Below are 15,602 nucleotides of genomic sequence, written 5' to 3'. Positions count from 1 at the left end.
TAAGTACCTATGGTAGGGCTCACTACTGTTAAATGCAGTCCTTTAGAAGTTGGGTGTCCAGACCAAGCTACTTTTCTGAGTGCCTTTTGTAATCAAGGAGAGAGGCATCTAGGCTAATTATCCTAGCATCCAGTATATTTCTAAAGCAAGTGGACCTAATGGATATTAGATACCTACCTCAGAGTGAGATAATGTTCCCTCTCTCTCTCAACCTAAAATGTTAAAGCTAATTGTGCTGACTACACTCTACCATGCAGCCATGATTGTAGTTTGCAAGCGAGAGAAGAGTGGGGATATCGAATACACATACATGGAAAAGTATTTTCTATGTGTTAGTACACCTCCTGGCTTAGTCTTCTGTATCTTAACTATTGTTCAGAGGCACCAATTCTCTCTGTTAACTGTTAAGATTCCAGGAACTTAACACTGTTTCCAATGCACCCTGATGAGGTCACCAGCAGTTTTTGGTACAATAAAACCTAAGTTGAAAGTCCAACTAATCATAAAACATGGTTTTGCAGAATAACGACATAGTATTTTGAAAACAATAGAGGCCCATAAAATCAAAACATGATAATGTAATAAATATTTGTAAAACTAAATTGTTACTTTGACACATTCTCTCCACTGATTGCACATTTCCAGATTGCTCCTGTCACAGCTGCTAAAAGTTGTTTATTTTCAGAGTTACCAAGCAGAACAGATAGTGGTCGTAGACCTCCATGCAGTCTAACCAGGTCACGCGTTTCTTTATCTTCTGCACACTATACAAAAAATTAAATACACATATTATGCAAAATGCGTAAAGCAATGTCTTCAAAAGTTATGTGCATTATGTTTTAACTAGTCAAATCTAACACAGATGAAAACGCAAATATTTTATTAAAGTGCCTGACTATGCTAACATTTCACTAAGGGAGTTTAGGCAGTAAACAGCTACTGTAGCAGTGTTTACGCTGTCACATTGTCCACTTTGTGGGCAAATAAAGAAAAAAACATGCGTCTTCTTGCACAATAAGCCCTGCCTCTCTCCACTGGTTAACTGGAATTTAGGGCTTGCACACAAGAGGAGTAAGAAAAGGATTGCAATATCAAAATGCAGCTAAAACATCCTCATAAAAATTAAGCGAAGGATCATCAACTTTTACAAAGTAGTATCTCACACATTAAAGAAATAGTAAAATTGAGAAATACTATGTGTAAACTACATGAAGGCAAAGTGCTAATCCTGGCTTTTATCTACTGATTAAGTTAATACAATTACCTTAAATATGGCACTAGCACAATGCATCTGAAGCTCCTCATGCTCACTACTCAGATTGTTCACAAGGTTCTCAATCATTCCTTCTGTCCTTATTGCAAGTCTGTAACTTGGCTAAAAATACAAATTGCACATGTATATTTACAGTCAATATCACTAGTCACAATAACAACACAGCACTACAATTCAAGGCTTTGATATTGTGAAGCCTTGTACTTTATTTTAAGCCCAAGTCATGTGCATTGCCCTGAATATTCTATTGATGTTCTCAAAGCTAAACAAATACATAAATTCTCTGCAGGGCTGTGGTCTTCAAATTTCCAGTAAAACCAGGAACTGCAATGCCTACTTTGTAGCCACCTGGCTTACAAGGTGACCAGCATTCCTGCTCAGAGACAGGGAAGGAAAAAAGATGCTTTAGAATGGGATCAACCAGTAATCACTCATTTCATCTACAGCTGGAAGTCAAAACAACAAATCTATTCCTAGAACGAGGTTATAAAAATATGTTCTTAGCATTAAAATTTTGCAGTTATGTTTTCTTCCATTTTTTTTTTACCTACAGAAATTGGAGCAGGGGACCATTTTTTAAGAGAAGGGAAACATCTGCATGAAAAAAATGCATTTAGTGTTCCCCCAAAATTGTGTCCAGGTTTGGCCTGGTAAGAAATCCTTAAAAATTTCACCTGCTGAATACAGACTTACTGAAGACAAAATGCTGTCACATGGAGCATGCATAGGTTTGTGTAGTTCAAGAAGCTATTTTTGCAAGTACAAACTCCTTCATAATGCAGAATCTTCCAAAAAAAAAAAAAAAAAGTCTTGCATGTCTCAAATTCATGAATAGAATTTATTTATATTTTTTACCTCAAGCACAATGCACTATAGTTTCAAATTTGATTCCACAAATGGGGAAATAACCACTCATCTCAGATAGCTATGGTGAAAATAACTGTATTCAAATTTTAAAATTTAATACACTCAAAGCTGTGAAACCTGCCAAGGAAATCTGTAGAGAAATCACATATATCCCTTTCTTCTTTTGACAACCGATCAGACACATTGTCCTTGTGAATCATGTAAAACAGTAAAACACACTGTTCTGTATTGCATTGGATCTTCTTGGCCACATCTGTAGGTTAGCTTTGTAGAATTTAAATGTACTGATTAGCCAGAATATAACATCTTAATTTCCCAAATTTCATTTCTCAAGTACAGTGAAAAAAATGAAACTCATTAAGTATTTCATTTCTATATACTTTCTTTCATGCACTACTCCTAGCCTTTAAAATAAAAAATTATGTGGTCTTTATTACAAGCTCTAACCTTCTCAAAAAAACTTTGCACAGAGTATCTACATCCAGAGTGGAAACTTCCTGATGGGATAACTGTGCCAGTAACTGTCCTGGAGAAGCTTCATTTTTAAATGATAGTCAAATGTAATGCTTCTTTTTAGTAGTCAATTGTTTTAATGATTGGAAATACCTTAGCTGTTTACTTACCTCTGAAGCACATTCTTGTAGTGTCCCCACAACTGGGGTTAGGATGCTTATATGTGAACTTTTGAGCCATTCAGCTAATAATGGAATGCCTCCAGCTTTACGGATTGCTTCTTTGTTTTTGGTACTTTTGCTGCAGCTCCAGAGTGCTAAAGCCCCACAGCGTGCTATTTCAGTATCTTTTGCCTGATACGGTGTTAGACCAGTTGATCTCACTGAAGGACATTCCAACAATCCAACCTAACAAAAAAAAACCTTTTTTTTTTTTTAATTATCTACAAGTACGTTTCATATTAAGCTGCTTTTTAATGATGGCACATACCATCTGAAGACTCATGTATGCAAAAAATGACACTGTGGGAAAAATATACTTACCAATCTCTTGATTCCTCCATGAAGCCTTACTGTCCTTCGCGCTCGTTTAAATCTAGCAACATTAGCAATTGTTTCAGCTGCCAAACATTTTAGATCTTTATCTGGGGAGTCCAATATTTTCACCATGATCTCTAAGCCCCCAAGATCTGCAATTGCATGTCTGATCAGTGTATTTTGACTAATTTCCTTCAGGATTTTTAATGAACCAATCTAAATAATGGAAGACAACAGGCATTAAACATTACTTAAGAATACATAAGCAGCAAAATCTATAAAATGAAGGGTTATGTAGCACATTTTAACTTTTAAATCAAATCAGAAGAAGGAAATTGAAAAACATTCTAACTGATTTTCGTCTAAGAAGTCCTTGCAATTGAGAAAATACAGAAAAAAAGAGAGAGAGAAAAAAGAAATCAGTTTCCTTCATCCTATATAACCTTTAAAATTGAAAACATATGCTAATAGAAAAGGTATATTCACAGCTCTTTTCAACAAAGCTACTTACCTGACATTTAATTTCTTCTGTATCAAGCAAATTAATTAACACTTCAAGACACCCAATGTCTCTGATGGCCAGCTGGCATGTTTCTTGAGTCAGATTGAAATCTCTCATTGAACACAATGCAATTACTGTAGCTGTTGGATTACCTCCCTAAAATAAAGCAAATTATTAACATATATAAGGTGCATTTAATATAAAACTTAATCTCTTCTACTAGTAGTAGTAAAACTAATACTAAAGGAGAAACTTGTTAGATTATTTTTTATTCTGTGTTGTCAAATGACATAGACATAATAAGAAATGGAATTATTGATAAAGTCTGCAAATGACATACAGATCAAAGTGAGAATGAATAGCACAGATGACTTATGACTAATACAACCTGCTGTGAATGGACTAGTAAATTAGGTAGTCATGTGTTAGAAGTTTTGGTATAAGCACATATCAAAAAACACACGGTGAAGATACAGACATTTCAGAGAAGCTATCTGCATTCTTTGCATTGGTGTTCACTCTAGAAGAAATCAAAGAGACTCCAAACTGGAATCATTCCTCATGGAGGACATTTCAGAAGATTTGCCTGAAACTGAAGTTACTGTTGAAAAAGTTATTAAAAAAATCCTGACATAGTGAACAATAAAAAAATGCCATTACCAGATAGCATTCAATTGAGTTATAAAGAAAACAGGGTAAAATAGTTGATTGAGTACAACTGGTACGTATCCAGTCACTTGAAACTACCTGATCACCAAAGTACCAGGAAACAACAAATGTCTTTTAAAAGAGTTCAATAGTTATCCAAGGACTGTTAGCCAAACATCCGTACTGGAAAAAACAGTAGACTGTAATAATGAACAGAATTAACAGACATCTGCCTAAATATGACATTCTTGGTACAGTATGATATACTTAAGAGTCAGCATAGACCTGTTAAAAGAAGTCCTGCCTTACAAAACTTGCAAAGCTTGTGGCAATGCCAGTCTAGCTGATATGTCTAACCAGTTGATATGTCTACATAAATCTTTAGACAAAAGCCCTGATAGCTTTCATAGAAACTAAGCCACTATATTATAAGACTGAAGGCCATTGCATAGATTAAAAAGAATGACTAATGGATAGGAAACTGGGAATAAGAGTAAATGGTCAGTTCAATGAAGAGGACTGATTTAGTGGAGTTCCGTGGATATGTGTTGAAGTTGTGAAATTCAACATACTCATAAACATTCTGGAAAACAAAAGGACTAGTTATGCAACAAAGTTTGCTGATGATACTATGCTACTAATTAAACTAAGCCATTTAGGTCCAGTTGTGACAAACTGCTAAAGAATCTACTAAGGCTAAGATAGCAATAAAACAGCAAATGAGAAAATGAGAACTGATGCACATCAGAAAAAAAAAAAAATCCTAAATCCACAGATGAAATGATGAGTTTTCAAATGACTATTCAAAATTAGATGTGATATCTTGTGATTATGGTAGATGGCAATCAAAAACCAAATGGAATATTAGGACTTGGGAAAAAAAATGTGAACAGAGAATGTCACTATAACACTGTTTAAACCCATACTTCACATGCACCTTAAAAACTTCTTTCATTTCTGCAGCCTCAATTTCAAGATTACTGTAGCACTGGAAACATTTCAGAGAAAATAGCAAAGATGATGCAAGGCTTTTCCAGTCTAGAAGGATAAGCAAAGGGATATGATAAGAGGCCTGCGATGTTAGACATAGCATTGAGCAGGATAAATAGGGACTGACTGTTCAATGCCTCTTTAAATACAGATATAAGCTCTTTTAATAATGAGAGGTTAAAAATTAAAAAAAAAAAAAAGTGTAGGTTCTTCTTAAAAAAAAGTAATAAAATAAAATGGTTCCAAGTGGAACTAGCTGTGAAAGGATTCTATAAAAGCTGAATGTTTTTATGAGTTTTCTAAGAAGAGACTCAATGAGTTCATGAAAAGTAATCCATTGAAGGTCAGTAAAACCATAATATCTCACTCAGTTTCCAATTCCGTGAGCTAAAAATGGGTAGGGGTTGGAGGACTATTACACTTGTGTTTGCCCTGTTCCTACTCTGCCCTGAGCATTCATTTATTTGTCTGGGCTTCTTCTTCCTTGGTAGAATACAAGTGGAGATTCACACTACCACAAGTTAAGCAGTGAAGTTTTGGAAATTTATGGAAATCAGAGGTTAGGTTATCTGGAGTGCATGAGAAGAGCTTTAACCACAGAAAATTTCCATTGTGATTATCCTGTCTCCCTTGCTGTTGCAGTCAGGATACTGGGCTACCCTGACTTATGATCTGCCCCAAACCAGTCTCTTTCATGTCCAAATTCAAGGTCATGCTCTTACAAATAATGAAAACAGGATACACCCCAATGTAGGAGTTCTATACTGGAAACCAGGACATGTAAAAAGACTTGTGATGATGAATAAGAATTTGAGATTACAGTGTATCATTTGATTGAATGGATGACATTTTGGTTGGATAAGTGAATATACTGAACAGGAATATAGGCATTACCTCCTGTTAGGCACTTGTGCTACTACTGGTATTGTGTGTCCAATTATCCTTTTTACAGTTCTAGAAGGAAAGTGAAAATATGGAGATGATTCAAAGAAGAGAAATAAAAGTTGTTGTAAACCTGGAAGACTGCTGCATGAAGTCAGACATGAGAAACACTATTTAGTTTATTAAAAAGTAAGTGAAGGTATGATTTATTCGTAGTGAAAGAATACATCTATGAGGAAAAGGAATGTGATCACAGAGCACTCTGCAGCCTATCCTGATGTTTGATGATTTGAAGTAAAAGGTACTCGAATTTACATGACAAGTAAAGTGCAAGTTTTCCACTGTGTGGTTAGTTATCCTTTGGAAGAAATTCCTTAGGGTGACGAAAAGTTTTCCTGCAGTGGAAATTTTTCAGTCAAGATTGGATGTTTTTCTAAAAGATAAGCTCTATTTCAGCCACAGCGACTAGACTAAGACCAAGAAAAAGATCAAAGAATACATCCTGTTGTAGGCAGAAAGTTAAACCATATGATAACAATCGATTCTTTTGAACCCATAACATAGATCTACTATTAATCAAATCAGAGACGAATCCAGCTGTACAGAAATTGGGAGGGTTGATCTACCATGGAGCTGCAAAAGAAGCTGGAGTGCATGAACAATGACAACTGGTGCTCAGGAGGAAGTTACAACTTAGTGCACATAGTAAATCAAACTACTGTCTCCACCTCCCAAAAGCCTTTGAATTCCAAGGAAGCTTTGGCTCACACCCAGATTTGAACTGTGCTGCCCAAGTCCATCTATTTTAAATGACACCTTTGAAACTGTCAAAGACTTTGAGCCAACATTTTCCAGAGGAAAATAATTTGCTAATCTGTGTACATCATACCAAAATATAGAATACTGAAAAACTGAGTAATGTTTGCTAATGTGAAACAAGTAGATCTAACCAAAACACTGATATTTTGCAGCATATTTCTTAAACGTAAACCATAGCAGTAAAACAGATACACTGTAAAAAAGTATTTAAATTTAACATGCTCTTCTTCAACAGATACCATAAAAGGTAGCACAGAATCAAGAGTGAGAAAATGCATCCAAAATGAATGTGAGAAAAATACTTGGTAAAATTTCAGATCAGTAAGTTATATCAGACTAAACTTTTCTGTTAATCAATGAAGTATATGTGGATGGCGCTTCACAGCTAATTTTTACTCAAATTTCTTGTAACTACAGATATCCACAGAACTTCCACAGCAAACTGTTTAGAAGTTTTTCTTTTTCTTTTTTTTTATATATTTTTTTAACATCTGTAACATATGTTGTCCTAAAGGAAGATTTCTACAAATTTGTCATGTTATCTTTTTAACTGTCATTATAGCCTTGACTTCAGAAGAAAATGCTATTTGTGCCTAGCTTTAAGAACATATTTTAATCTATTTTGTACAATACCTCCTATAGAATAAAATATTGTAGCAATTTCTCAAATGTTTTCCTAGAAATCAGTTTATCCACATCTCAAAGTTTACATGATTTTTTTAAAAAAATCCATAAAATATTATTGCCAAACTACACAGAATATTCTGTAGCTCAAAAGAACTAACAGTTGTCCTTTTGTGAAGTTTATGGTCTTTTCATATAGCTTAAGAGTTTGAGATTTATTTTGCTTTAAATTATAAAATAAATTAAAAAAATGCAACAGGTGTTTAAAGAGAAAATTTCGCTTTTTATTACTGTATATAACTGTAAGAAATATATTACTAACCTGACAAATGACATCTCTTCTTTTGAGAGTGCTTCTCCTATAGTGAAACTACATTTATATATAATGTAGTAATTCATATTTCACTTATATGTATTATGGTTGGCATGAGATATTTAATACGGACCAAGATTTAAAAAAATAAACAACTTTTAATTCTCTTATATTAAATCAAAAATAGAACAGTATATGGAAAATATATATGCATTCAGTTTTTTTCAGCTTCGAAACTGAAGCTGAAAATGCACAACTTATGTTTTTAAAGTAAAACCACAATAAAATATTTTTCATGTGTTCTGAAGCATCAGTTCTACAAAATAAGAAATTATACCAATGGTTTCAACGATTATTTTTTTTCTTTCTTGAAGTTATCATTACAGCAAGTCTTCCAGTACTTACAACACAGATTTAACATGCATGGAAATACTTACCTCTCCATTAAGTTGACATAAAATCTGCATCATCTTGTTATAACATTTGAAATCTGATATGTTGGATACAAAATAAACTCTACTGGCAGATTAACAATAATTTTTAAGGCTTCAAATTAAACACAGATTTAGTTTAAAATCTGTCTCTCTTCCTATATGGTGGTATAACATATATATCCACAAATTAAATGAAAATGTTAAGAGCATCAATGCTATACTATCAGTAAAACATCTTCTGTAAAATGTATGTAATGTGCCTTTTCTGATACTCAGAGCTCAGAGATGAGAATTACAGAACTATAAAGATATAAAAATGTATCTATACAATGGTAGCTTTATTAGACAATGATTAGATTTTATACACATTTGGTATCTATAAGTTTGATCTCACTTTCTGTGCTGGGTGGGTGAAAGATTAGGAAAAGACCAGTATGAGAACTTCCCCATAAAACTCCATTACAGTAGGACAGGGTGTGGAGCCTGCCTTTATATTCTTTCCCCAGCTTTAAAGGGCATTTCAGGAATGATGAAAGCTACAGAGATGCCGTGCAAAAGTTCCTGAATAATCTTTTCATTCTTAAAAATGTAAATCAAGATTTAATGTCAAAAGGAATATTAGCCCAACTAGTTTGACTGCCTGTTAAACATAGGTCATTAAGTTTTATCCATTTATTTTAGTGTAATGCAAAATAACTAACATTTGAATAAGACATACTTTCCATCTGCCTAGGGCATGCTTTTGGTCTTGATTTAAGATATCAAGGAACAGGAAATCTAAAGGTTAATTATCTTTACTGTTAAAGTAATGAGCTTGTCTGACTTCATCGCTTTTTTTTTTTTTTTTCAATGTTTTGAAAATGTGGGTACCAGAACAAGATTTGCTGGTTCAAAATCAGTCTTACCAACAGTGTACAACAAGGTAACCTTTCTTCCCTAAGCCTACTCACTGCTCCCGTTTATGAAACAGAGCACTTGCTGTCTTTGCCCTAGAAGTACTGAGCAACTCTTAGTTGCTTTCATGTTAACCTTGAGAAATTTCTAGAGTAACTGTTTCCTGAAGACAGCCCCTCCTCATACAGGCATGTTCTGAATTCTGTGTGCCCACCCACTTAACTTCACACCAGGGCATCATGAAACAAACTGAATGTGAATGGAGACACCCTGCCAAGCAATTCAGATCTGTCTTTGAGAGCCTGTCCTGTTATTCCATGTTCTTCGCCATTTTTGATTTTCAGGAGTGACTTGATATTCACGTGCGTAACTCTTAAAAAAAAGTTAACCAGTGTTTGCCTTAGTCAGTTCTATACTAGAAATAACCCTACTGGTGATGTTTCACCAGGTATGACTATGCATCAGTTACTCCATGCTGAGTGCACAAGATGCAAGCTTATGCAAGATGCATAAACTTTTGCTTGCACCCAGGTCCCCTTTTCACTAGCTCATTTAGCATCCTATCTTTCTCCATTTCATAACCTAGACCTAGGTTTCTTCCTAGACCTATTTTCTATTATTTATTTTTATTAACTTTTATTATCATGAAATTTTTTAAACATAAAATTTCTGATTTCCTTCTCTTCTTTTAAAAAAATATTGATCCATAATAATGAGATAATATAGATAACAAATTACAAAATATGCAGGCTTAAGATTTCAATACCACATATTCCATCCTAAGTAAAACCCTTCCCAGTCAATATAAAACTTTAAATTTTGAAACAATGATCTCATTTCAGTAAGGCTAAAGTAGAAAGATATAAAATTTCCTCTAGAGTCATCTCTGGAAAGGCTAAATATCATTAAAGTTTTTGCAGATGTTCTGCCAGCAGGCGGAAACATTAGCTTTTCAGACAGCTGAGACAGTAGAGGAGCTGTACAGGAGACCTATAGAACATCAAACCCAATTATTGTCATCTGGTACAGTCCACATTATGGCATGCATTGTCCTCTTCCTTTTGTTTGAACCCTCCAACATCATCTGTGGCATAACTGTGCCACTTTGACAGATATGATAGCATTTCATATAGATCTCTCTACAGTAGGGACCTGTATCAGAGTTTAGAATTGTCACAGCTGAGACTAAGGGAAAGCTGGTTTTATGAGAAAGGCACCGCACCATGCCTAGACTCAGGATACCAGTGAGCTTTCTGAGTCCTTTGACAGAATTCCTGTCTGCTACTGTCCAGGTTTCTTCTCCCTGCATCTCTGTTCCCTGCTTTCAACTGAAATCTAAAGGCGTTATTGGAGTACAAGCAATAAAAGTACTAACAAGACTATAAAGAAACTGATTCCAACTGTATTGTCCAATTCATAGGAAAATGTATGTACATGCATGGAAAAATAAAAATATTACAATGAAGTTGCAGTGCATTTCAGTTTCCTCAAAGAAAGCAAGATTAAATAAAATGAAAATTACACAACTTTTGGCTCACAAACATCTCTATAAATATGGTCCCTATTTGGAGGTGGGTTTTTTAATTAATCTATTCATTTAGTATGTGGATTAAGAGTGAGTATGACTGAATATAACATGATATGTAATAACGTATAACCTAATATATTTCTTTTTTCCAGAAAAGGAAATATTGTTTTAAACTGCAAGGGCAATGCCAGGGATTTTTTTGTTCTCTTTAGACCTATGGCTGAAATTTAGTTTGCCACAGCAAAAGTTCATTTTATTTACTGTATCAGGAAAGTACTGGATGGATACCTTAATGTGCATGTCTATGATAGTATGCCTATGACCGAAAAACAGGAATGAAAATTGCTCTTGGTGGGTGGTTTTGTCATTCCTATGTAAAACAATACTCTCGTTTTGATTATAAGTATATATAGTCTAAATGCTTACTACGATATACTTGAAAAAATTAAAACTGAACATATCAAGTCAATATAGTTTTAGAAAATACCAAACAAAACCAGTAATTTTATGTTATCTGAAAGAAAGTAGGTCAAATTATTGGGACTGTTATTGTGGTATCAGAAATTACTTCATTAAAATACATTAATGGGATGAAAATAATCATAGAACAAAAACATTGTTGAAGTGGAATCCAAGCCCAAATTGCCACTTTTATAAAACAATAAAGTCAAAATTTAAGTGGTAAACTATAAAATAGAATTCTTCATTTACATCTTTAAGACTTAGTGATTTTGTATTGAACTGGACTCTCAAATCTCAGATCATTTTGTAATTTATAGCTCAAAAATGCATATAAATTTTGATAATGCTTAATGGAAGACTGAGTATTGCAGTGTAATATGCATAGTACGCTTCAGCAAGGCAATTTTTCTATGTTAGTGAACCTCTAAACACTCTGAGTATTGTTTTGGTTTAAATACTAGTTCCAATTTTTCATTTTAGTTTATAAAACATACAAGCTGCAACTTGTTAGAGATGAGTTATGGACAAGTATAACTGAGTTATGGAATAATTCCCTGCCCCATTTCCTGAATCTTCTGGAGTTCTTGGGCTACAGCCTGGCAGCGTGTAAACCATACAGATTAGTATAACTAAAGCCAGTGGAAAATCACAGGCAGCACAAAATCACAAAATCCAAAACGTTTATATTGGACTACAAGTTTTAGTGCACAGAAGTCGCATGGTTTTGGTTGCAGATTAATTCCTTTACCCTGCTTCTATGTCACAGTGGCAGAAGTGACATATATGTTAGGACCCAGACACTGACTTAAACTTGTCATGGTATTTTATGAAAGTGAAAAGAAATTACTTTTCAAACAAAAGAAAAAGTCTATTATTATTTTTTAAGCGAACCAGAACTTGATTCCCTCTTGAAAACTCTCTCTAGACATGTATCCATTCTGTTAGCTTTCCTTTTCTGATGCACAGCAATTGGATTCAGTTATAGAGTAGATTAAGAGTCAATGCAGTTCACATGCAAACATATGAACTTTTACTTCATTGGACTAGGAACAGTAGAATGCTTTTCCCAGTAACTTCTCAATCCTGACAGTTGGAGAGAAGTGAAATGCTGACCCAAAAACCCAGAAAACCTGGCCAAGGTAATATATAATAACTTAACAATGCAAGGTTATCTTCTTTTCATTTCTGAAGTTTTCATTTTAGCAGTGTATTTGTTCCCCAGTTGCATCTGGACAATTTTGTAGAGACAATAGACCAGTCTTTTCAAACCTAGATAAATTTGGAGGGGAAAAAAATTAATGTGGGCAACAAACCCACAATCCCCCTGTGATTTCTAGATCAGATTACTGCAACAGATGTTAATTTGAGATTTAATCTAAGCTACTGCTACTGCAAAATGTAACTATTCAAGAGAATGTGTAAGCACTAAGTCATGCTGAGTTTTAGCTCTGGCTTAGGTTTTAGTTACCACAGACCGCCTGTAGTACCTTTGGTACCCATTCCGGAGTTCAGACTTCACTTTATCTGGCAAAGCAGCTTGAGGTAACTGTATCTATGGAGTAAATCTTAGATCATCTCCAACTCAAACCATAAGCTCCCAATGACACACCAGCATGAAAGAACTCAGCCTCAACAACCATCGAAGACTTCCTCTACCTGCCATGACAGATCCTTTCAGCATATGCACATTGCTTGACTTCATGCACAAGCCATGACCTTCCTCAGTTCTCTGTAAGAGAAGTCACCTTCCTTGGTCTTGGTACCATGTCATCCCTTCAGCAGTGCACTGCCTTCAGCTGTCACTGTCACCAATACAGATGCAGTCCCTGTACAAGGGATTTACCTCAGAATTCTCAATGAAAGGATCTTGGTTTTGGAAAGTTACAAGCACCGGTTACATGCAATGTCATCAAATACACACTTGACCTGCCTGATGAGCATCAGAAACATGACTAATACCATTCATAACTTGACAAAACACCTTCAATTGTGAGATTAAAGAATATATTCATAATCCATCTTCCTGCCTGCTCTAAAGGGATGGTAACTATGTATATAAAAAGACTGCTCTCTTCGTAATCAAGCTTGGAGAACCATCTGGGACATTAATATTGGATACAATGAGCGTGCACCACACGGAAGTCTGCAGCATTTGTGTTCTCTTTAGACCTAGAGGACAGTGCCGGTAGGATACCTGCCTTGCCGGTAAGCCTCAATACCCTATACTGCCATAAGTCAATAATGCCTACATAAATAATACACAGTCTGACTACACAGTTACATTCAGACACTTCATCATGAGTTGTTTAAATGTAAACAAGTATCTGGACACTCTATATTCTGCACAAGGCTTCCTGCAGGCTTGACAACTACAAGGCCAGCAAGGAGTCCTTTTACCAAGTTTAAGGGAGTCAGGTCATGGCATTCAGGAATAACTTAATTCAACCTAAAACTGCTACAGTACTATACTGTCCTCTTCCAAGCGGGCTATCCCCTTAAATTTACATATTTGAGCACAGTTACATGCAAACATTTTTTTTGGTACAGGCTTCTCCCTGTCATTTGTCTTTACCCACCTTCTTTCCTCCCTTTCTACTTCAGTCTCTGGCTGGAGTCACAGGCAATGCTCATGATTCACAAGCCCTTGATACAAACTTACCCAGGCGTAATGCTTCAATGGCCTTCGAAGTGTCTCTTTGAATTGAACAGTGAACACTTTGGGCTGGTGTCCTTAGCTGTGCTTCCCTCCCATCTCATAAGGATGCCCTTTATGCTGCCTATACAATGTCCCTCTTGCAGACCTTGTTTGCATGTAGTTGTCCTGCCTTGGAGTGGAGGGATAGGAAGAAGGATCAGAAACACTGAAATGAAGCTGATAAACAGAGGAAACAACAGTGCTAAGGGTACCTAATAGGCTGAGAAAGCCAAAAGATACTAATTGAATAAAAGATTTCAAGAAAAAAAAATATTTCAGAACTGCTAAATATGGCTAGATTTGGCTTGCAAGAAAAAACAAACAGGCTCTCAGAGGTATTATGTGCCAGTATGGCTAAGTGAGAACAGCCACTTGGGCTAATATAGACTAAAGTAAATCAGAATGCCAAGACATAAACTTAAAAGTGATTCTTGGGTAAAAGGATTAAATGTGCTTTCTCTCATAGAACAGTATGCCAATAACTTAAATTCATAAAATTCCTCAAAGAAAAGACATACATATTTTAGTGATCAGAAGGCAGAATGCATCTGAGTAGAAATTATGGGATTTTTTTACTTTCCTATTGCTCACTCAACATCAGTCTCAGGAAGGTGTCATAAAATCACCACATTGCTTTATTTGGACAGCTAATTCTTTCAAATTCATTCCAGATGTTTATTTACTCTTGCTTTTCTCCAGAATCCTGATAGTTTCTCCCTCCGCTCACCAACACTCTGTCAAAAGAACCATCCTGAAAATGACAGGATACTTTGCATTCCACCCCTGGAAGAACTCCAAAGACAGTGCAGCATCTGCTGATGAGAAAGTAAAAAGCTGTGCAAAGCCATTAGGTCTGATCTACTGAAACTCTTCGGAAGAATCAGTAGCAAGACAAACCTGTAAGATGCTGATCACATACATACTGTCCATATAAACGAAGCTCAAGCACAGTCACCAAGCTGGTGAGGCCAAAGCTAGAGCATGGCTATCTAGCACGTGCTTGTCAGTTGATTTTCCCTAATTAATAACTGCCAATTTGTTTCTGTTAACAAAAAGGCTGATCTTTGGAAAAGTACTCTGAAGCAAAAAGGCCAAAAAACATTCAACCCCCGGATTTCCAAATACCTAAAGAATTTGTAATATGAGTAAACATTCAAAAGACTACTTCATATCACTTATTGAAGACTTCAAATGCACAAAAGAGTGTTGGGATGGAAGTCATCTGACTAAGCTCACTAACCTACAAACATCCTACATTCCTGACTATTAACATCGAGTCATCAATAGCCATCCTACATTCCTGTTAACTCAGATCAGGTCAACAGTGAAGCTGAAAACACGATCCATCTCACTCTGAATTAGATTCTTAAAATATCAGATGAATCGCATCCTTAAAATGCCTAATATTTTCCATGGATCATAAAGGTAGTGTTGAATGACAAGCTCAGCTACAAGTGCCTACTCTGTTTATATTTAGAGATAGATGAGATGAATCTAATCTCTGTATTGACTTCTATGTCTTGATACTAGAACAAAGATATAGCCCTCTCCCTACTTTTGGTCACTTATATTTTTTAAAAGAACATACACAAATTAGCAGGGTTGAATTGGAAAGAAAAAAGGGTCTAGTATTAAATTAAAAGAAGCAGCAGCCTACACAAACAACAGTCTCATTTTTTAAT

The 15,602-nt window shown here is 35.2% G+C and overlaps 1 protein-coding gene across 5 annotated transcripts in view; it reads right to left on the bottom strand.

Moving 5' to 3' along the window:
* ODAD2 (outer dynein arm docking complex subunit 2) overlaps positions 1-15,602 on the bottom strand; it is a 93,665-nt gene that overhangs the window by 54,462 nt on the left and 23,601 nt on the right. For all 5 annotated transcript variants that reach the window (XM_035545467.1, XM_035545468.1, XM_035545469.2 and 2 more), the window contains 5 exons: positions 3,641-3,787; positions 3,136-3,345; positions 2,764-3,000; positions 1,265-1,375; positions 610-764 (listed from right to left, as the gene is read on the bottom strand). In XM_035545467.1, the coding sequence (XP_035401360.1) occupies positions 610-764; positions 1,265-1,375; positions 2,764-3,000; positions 3,136-3,345; positions 3,641-3,787 (860 nt within the window). The remainder of the gene's footprint in view (positions 1-609; positions 765-1,264; positions 1,376-2,763; positions 3,001-3,135; positions 3,346-3,640; positions 3,788-15,602) is intronic.

This window comes from Cygnus atratus, chromosome 2 (genome assembly GCF_013377495.2).
Source record: "Cygnus atratus isolate AKBS03 ecotype Queensland, Australia chromosome 2, CAtr_DNAZoo_HiC_assembly, whole genome shotgun sequence".
Taxonomy (NCBI): Eukaryota; Metazoa; Chordata; class Aves; order Anseriformes; family Anatidae; genus Cygnus; species Cygnus atratus.
This window is presented reverse-complemented; position numbering and strand designations above follow the sequence as displayed.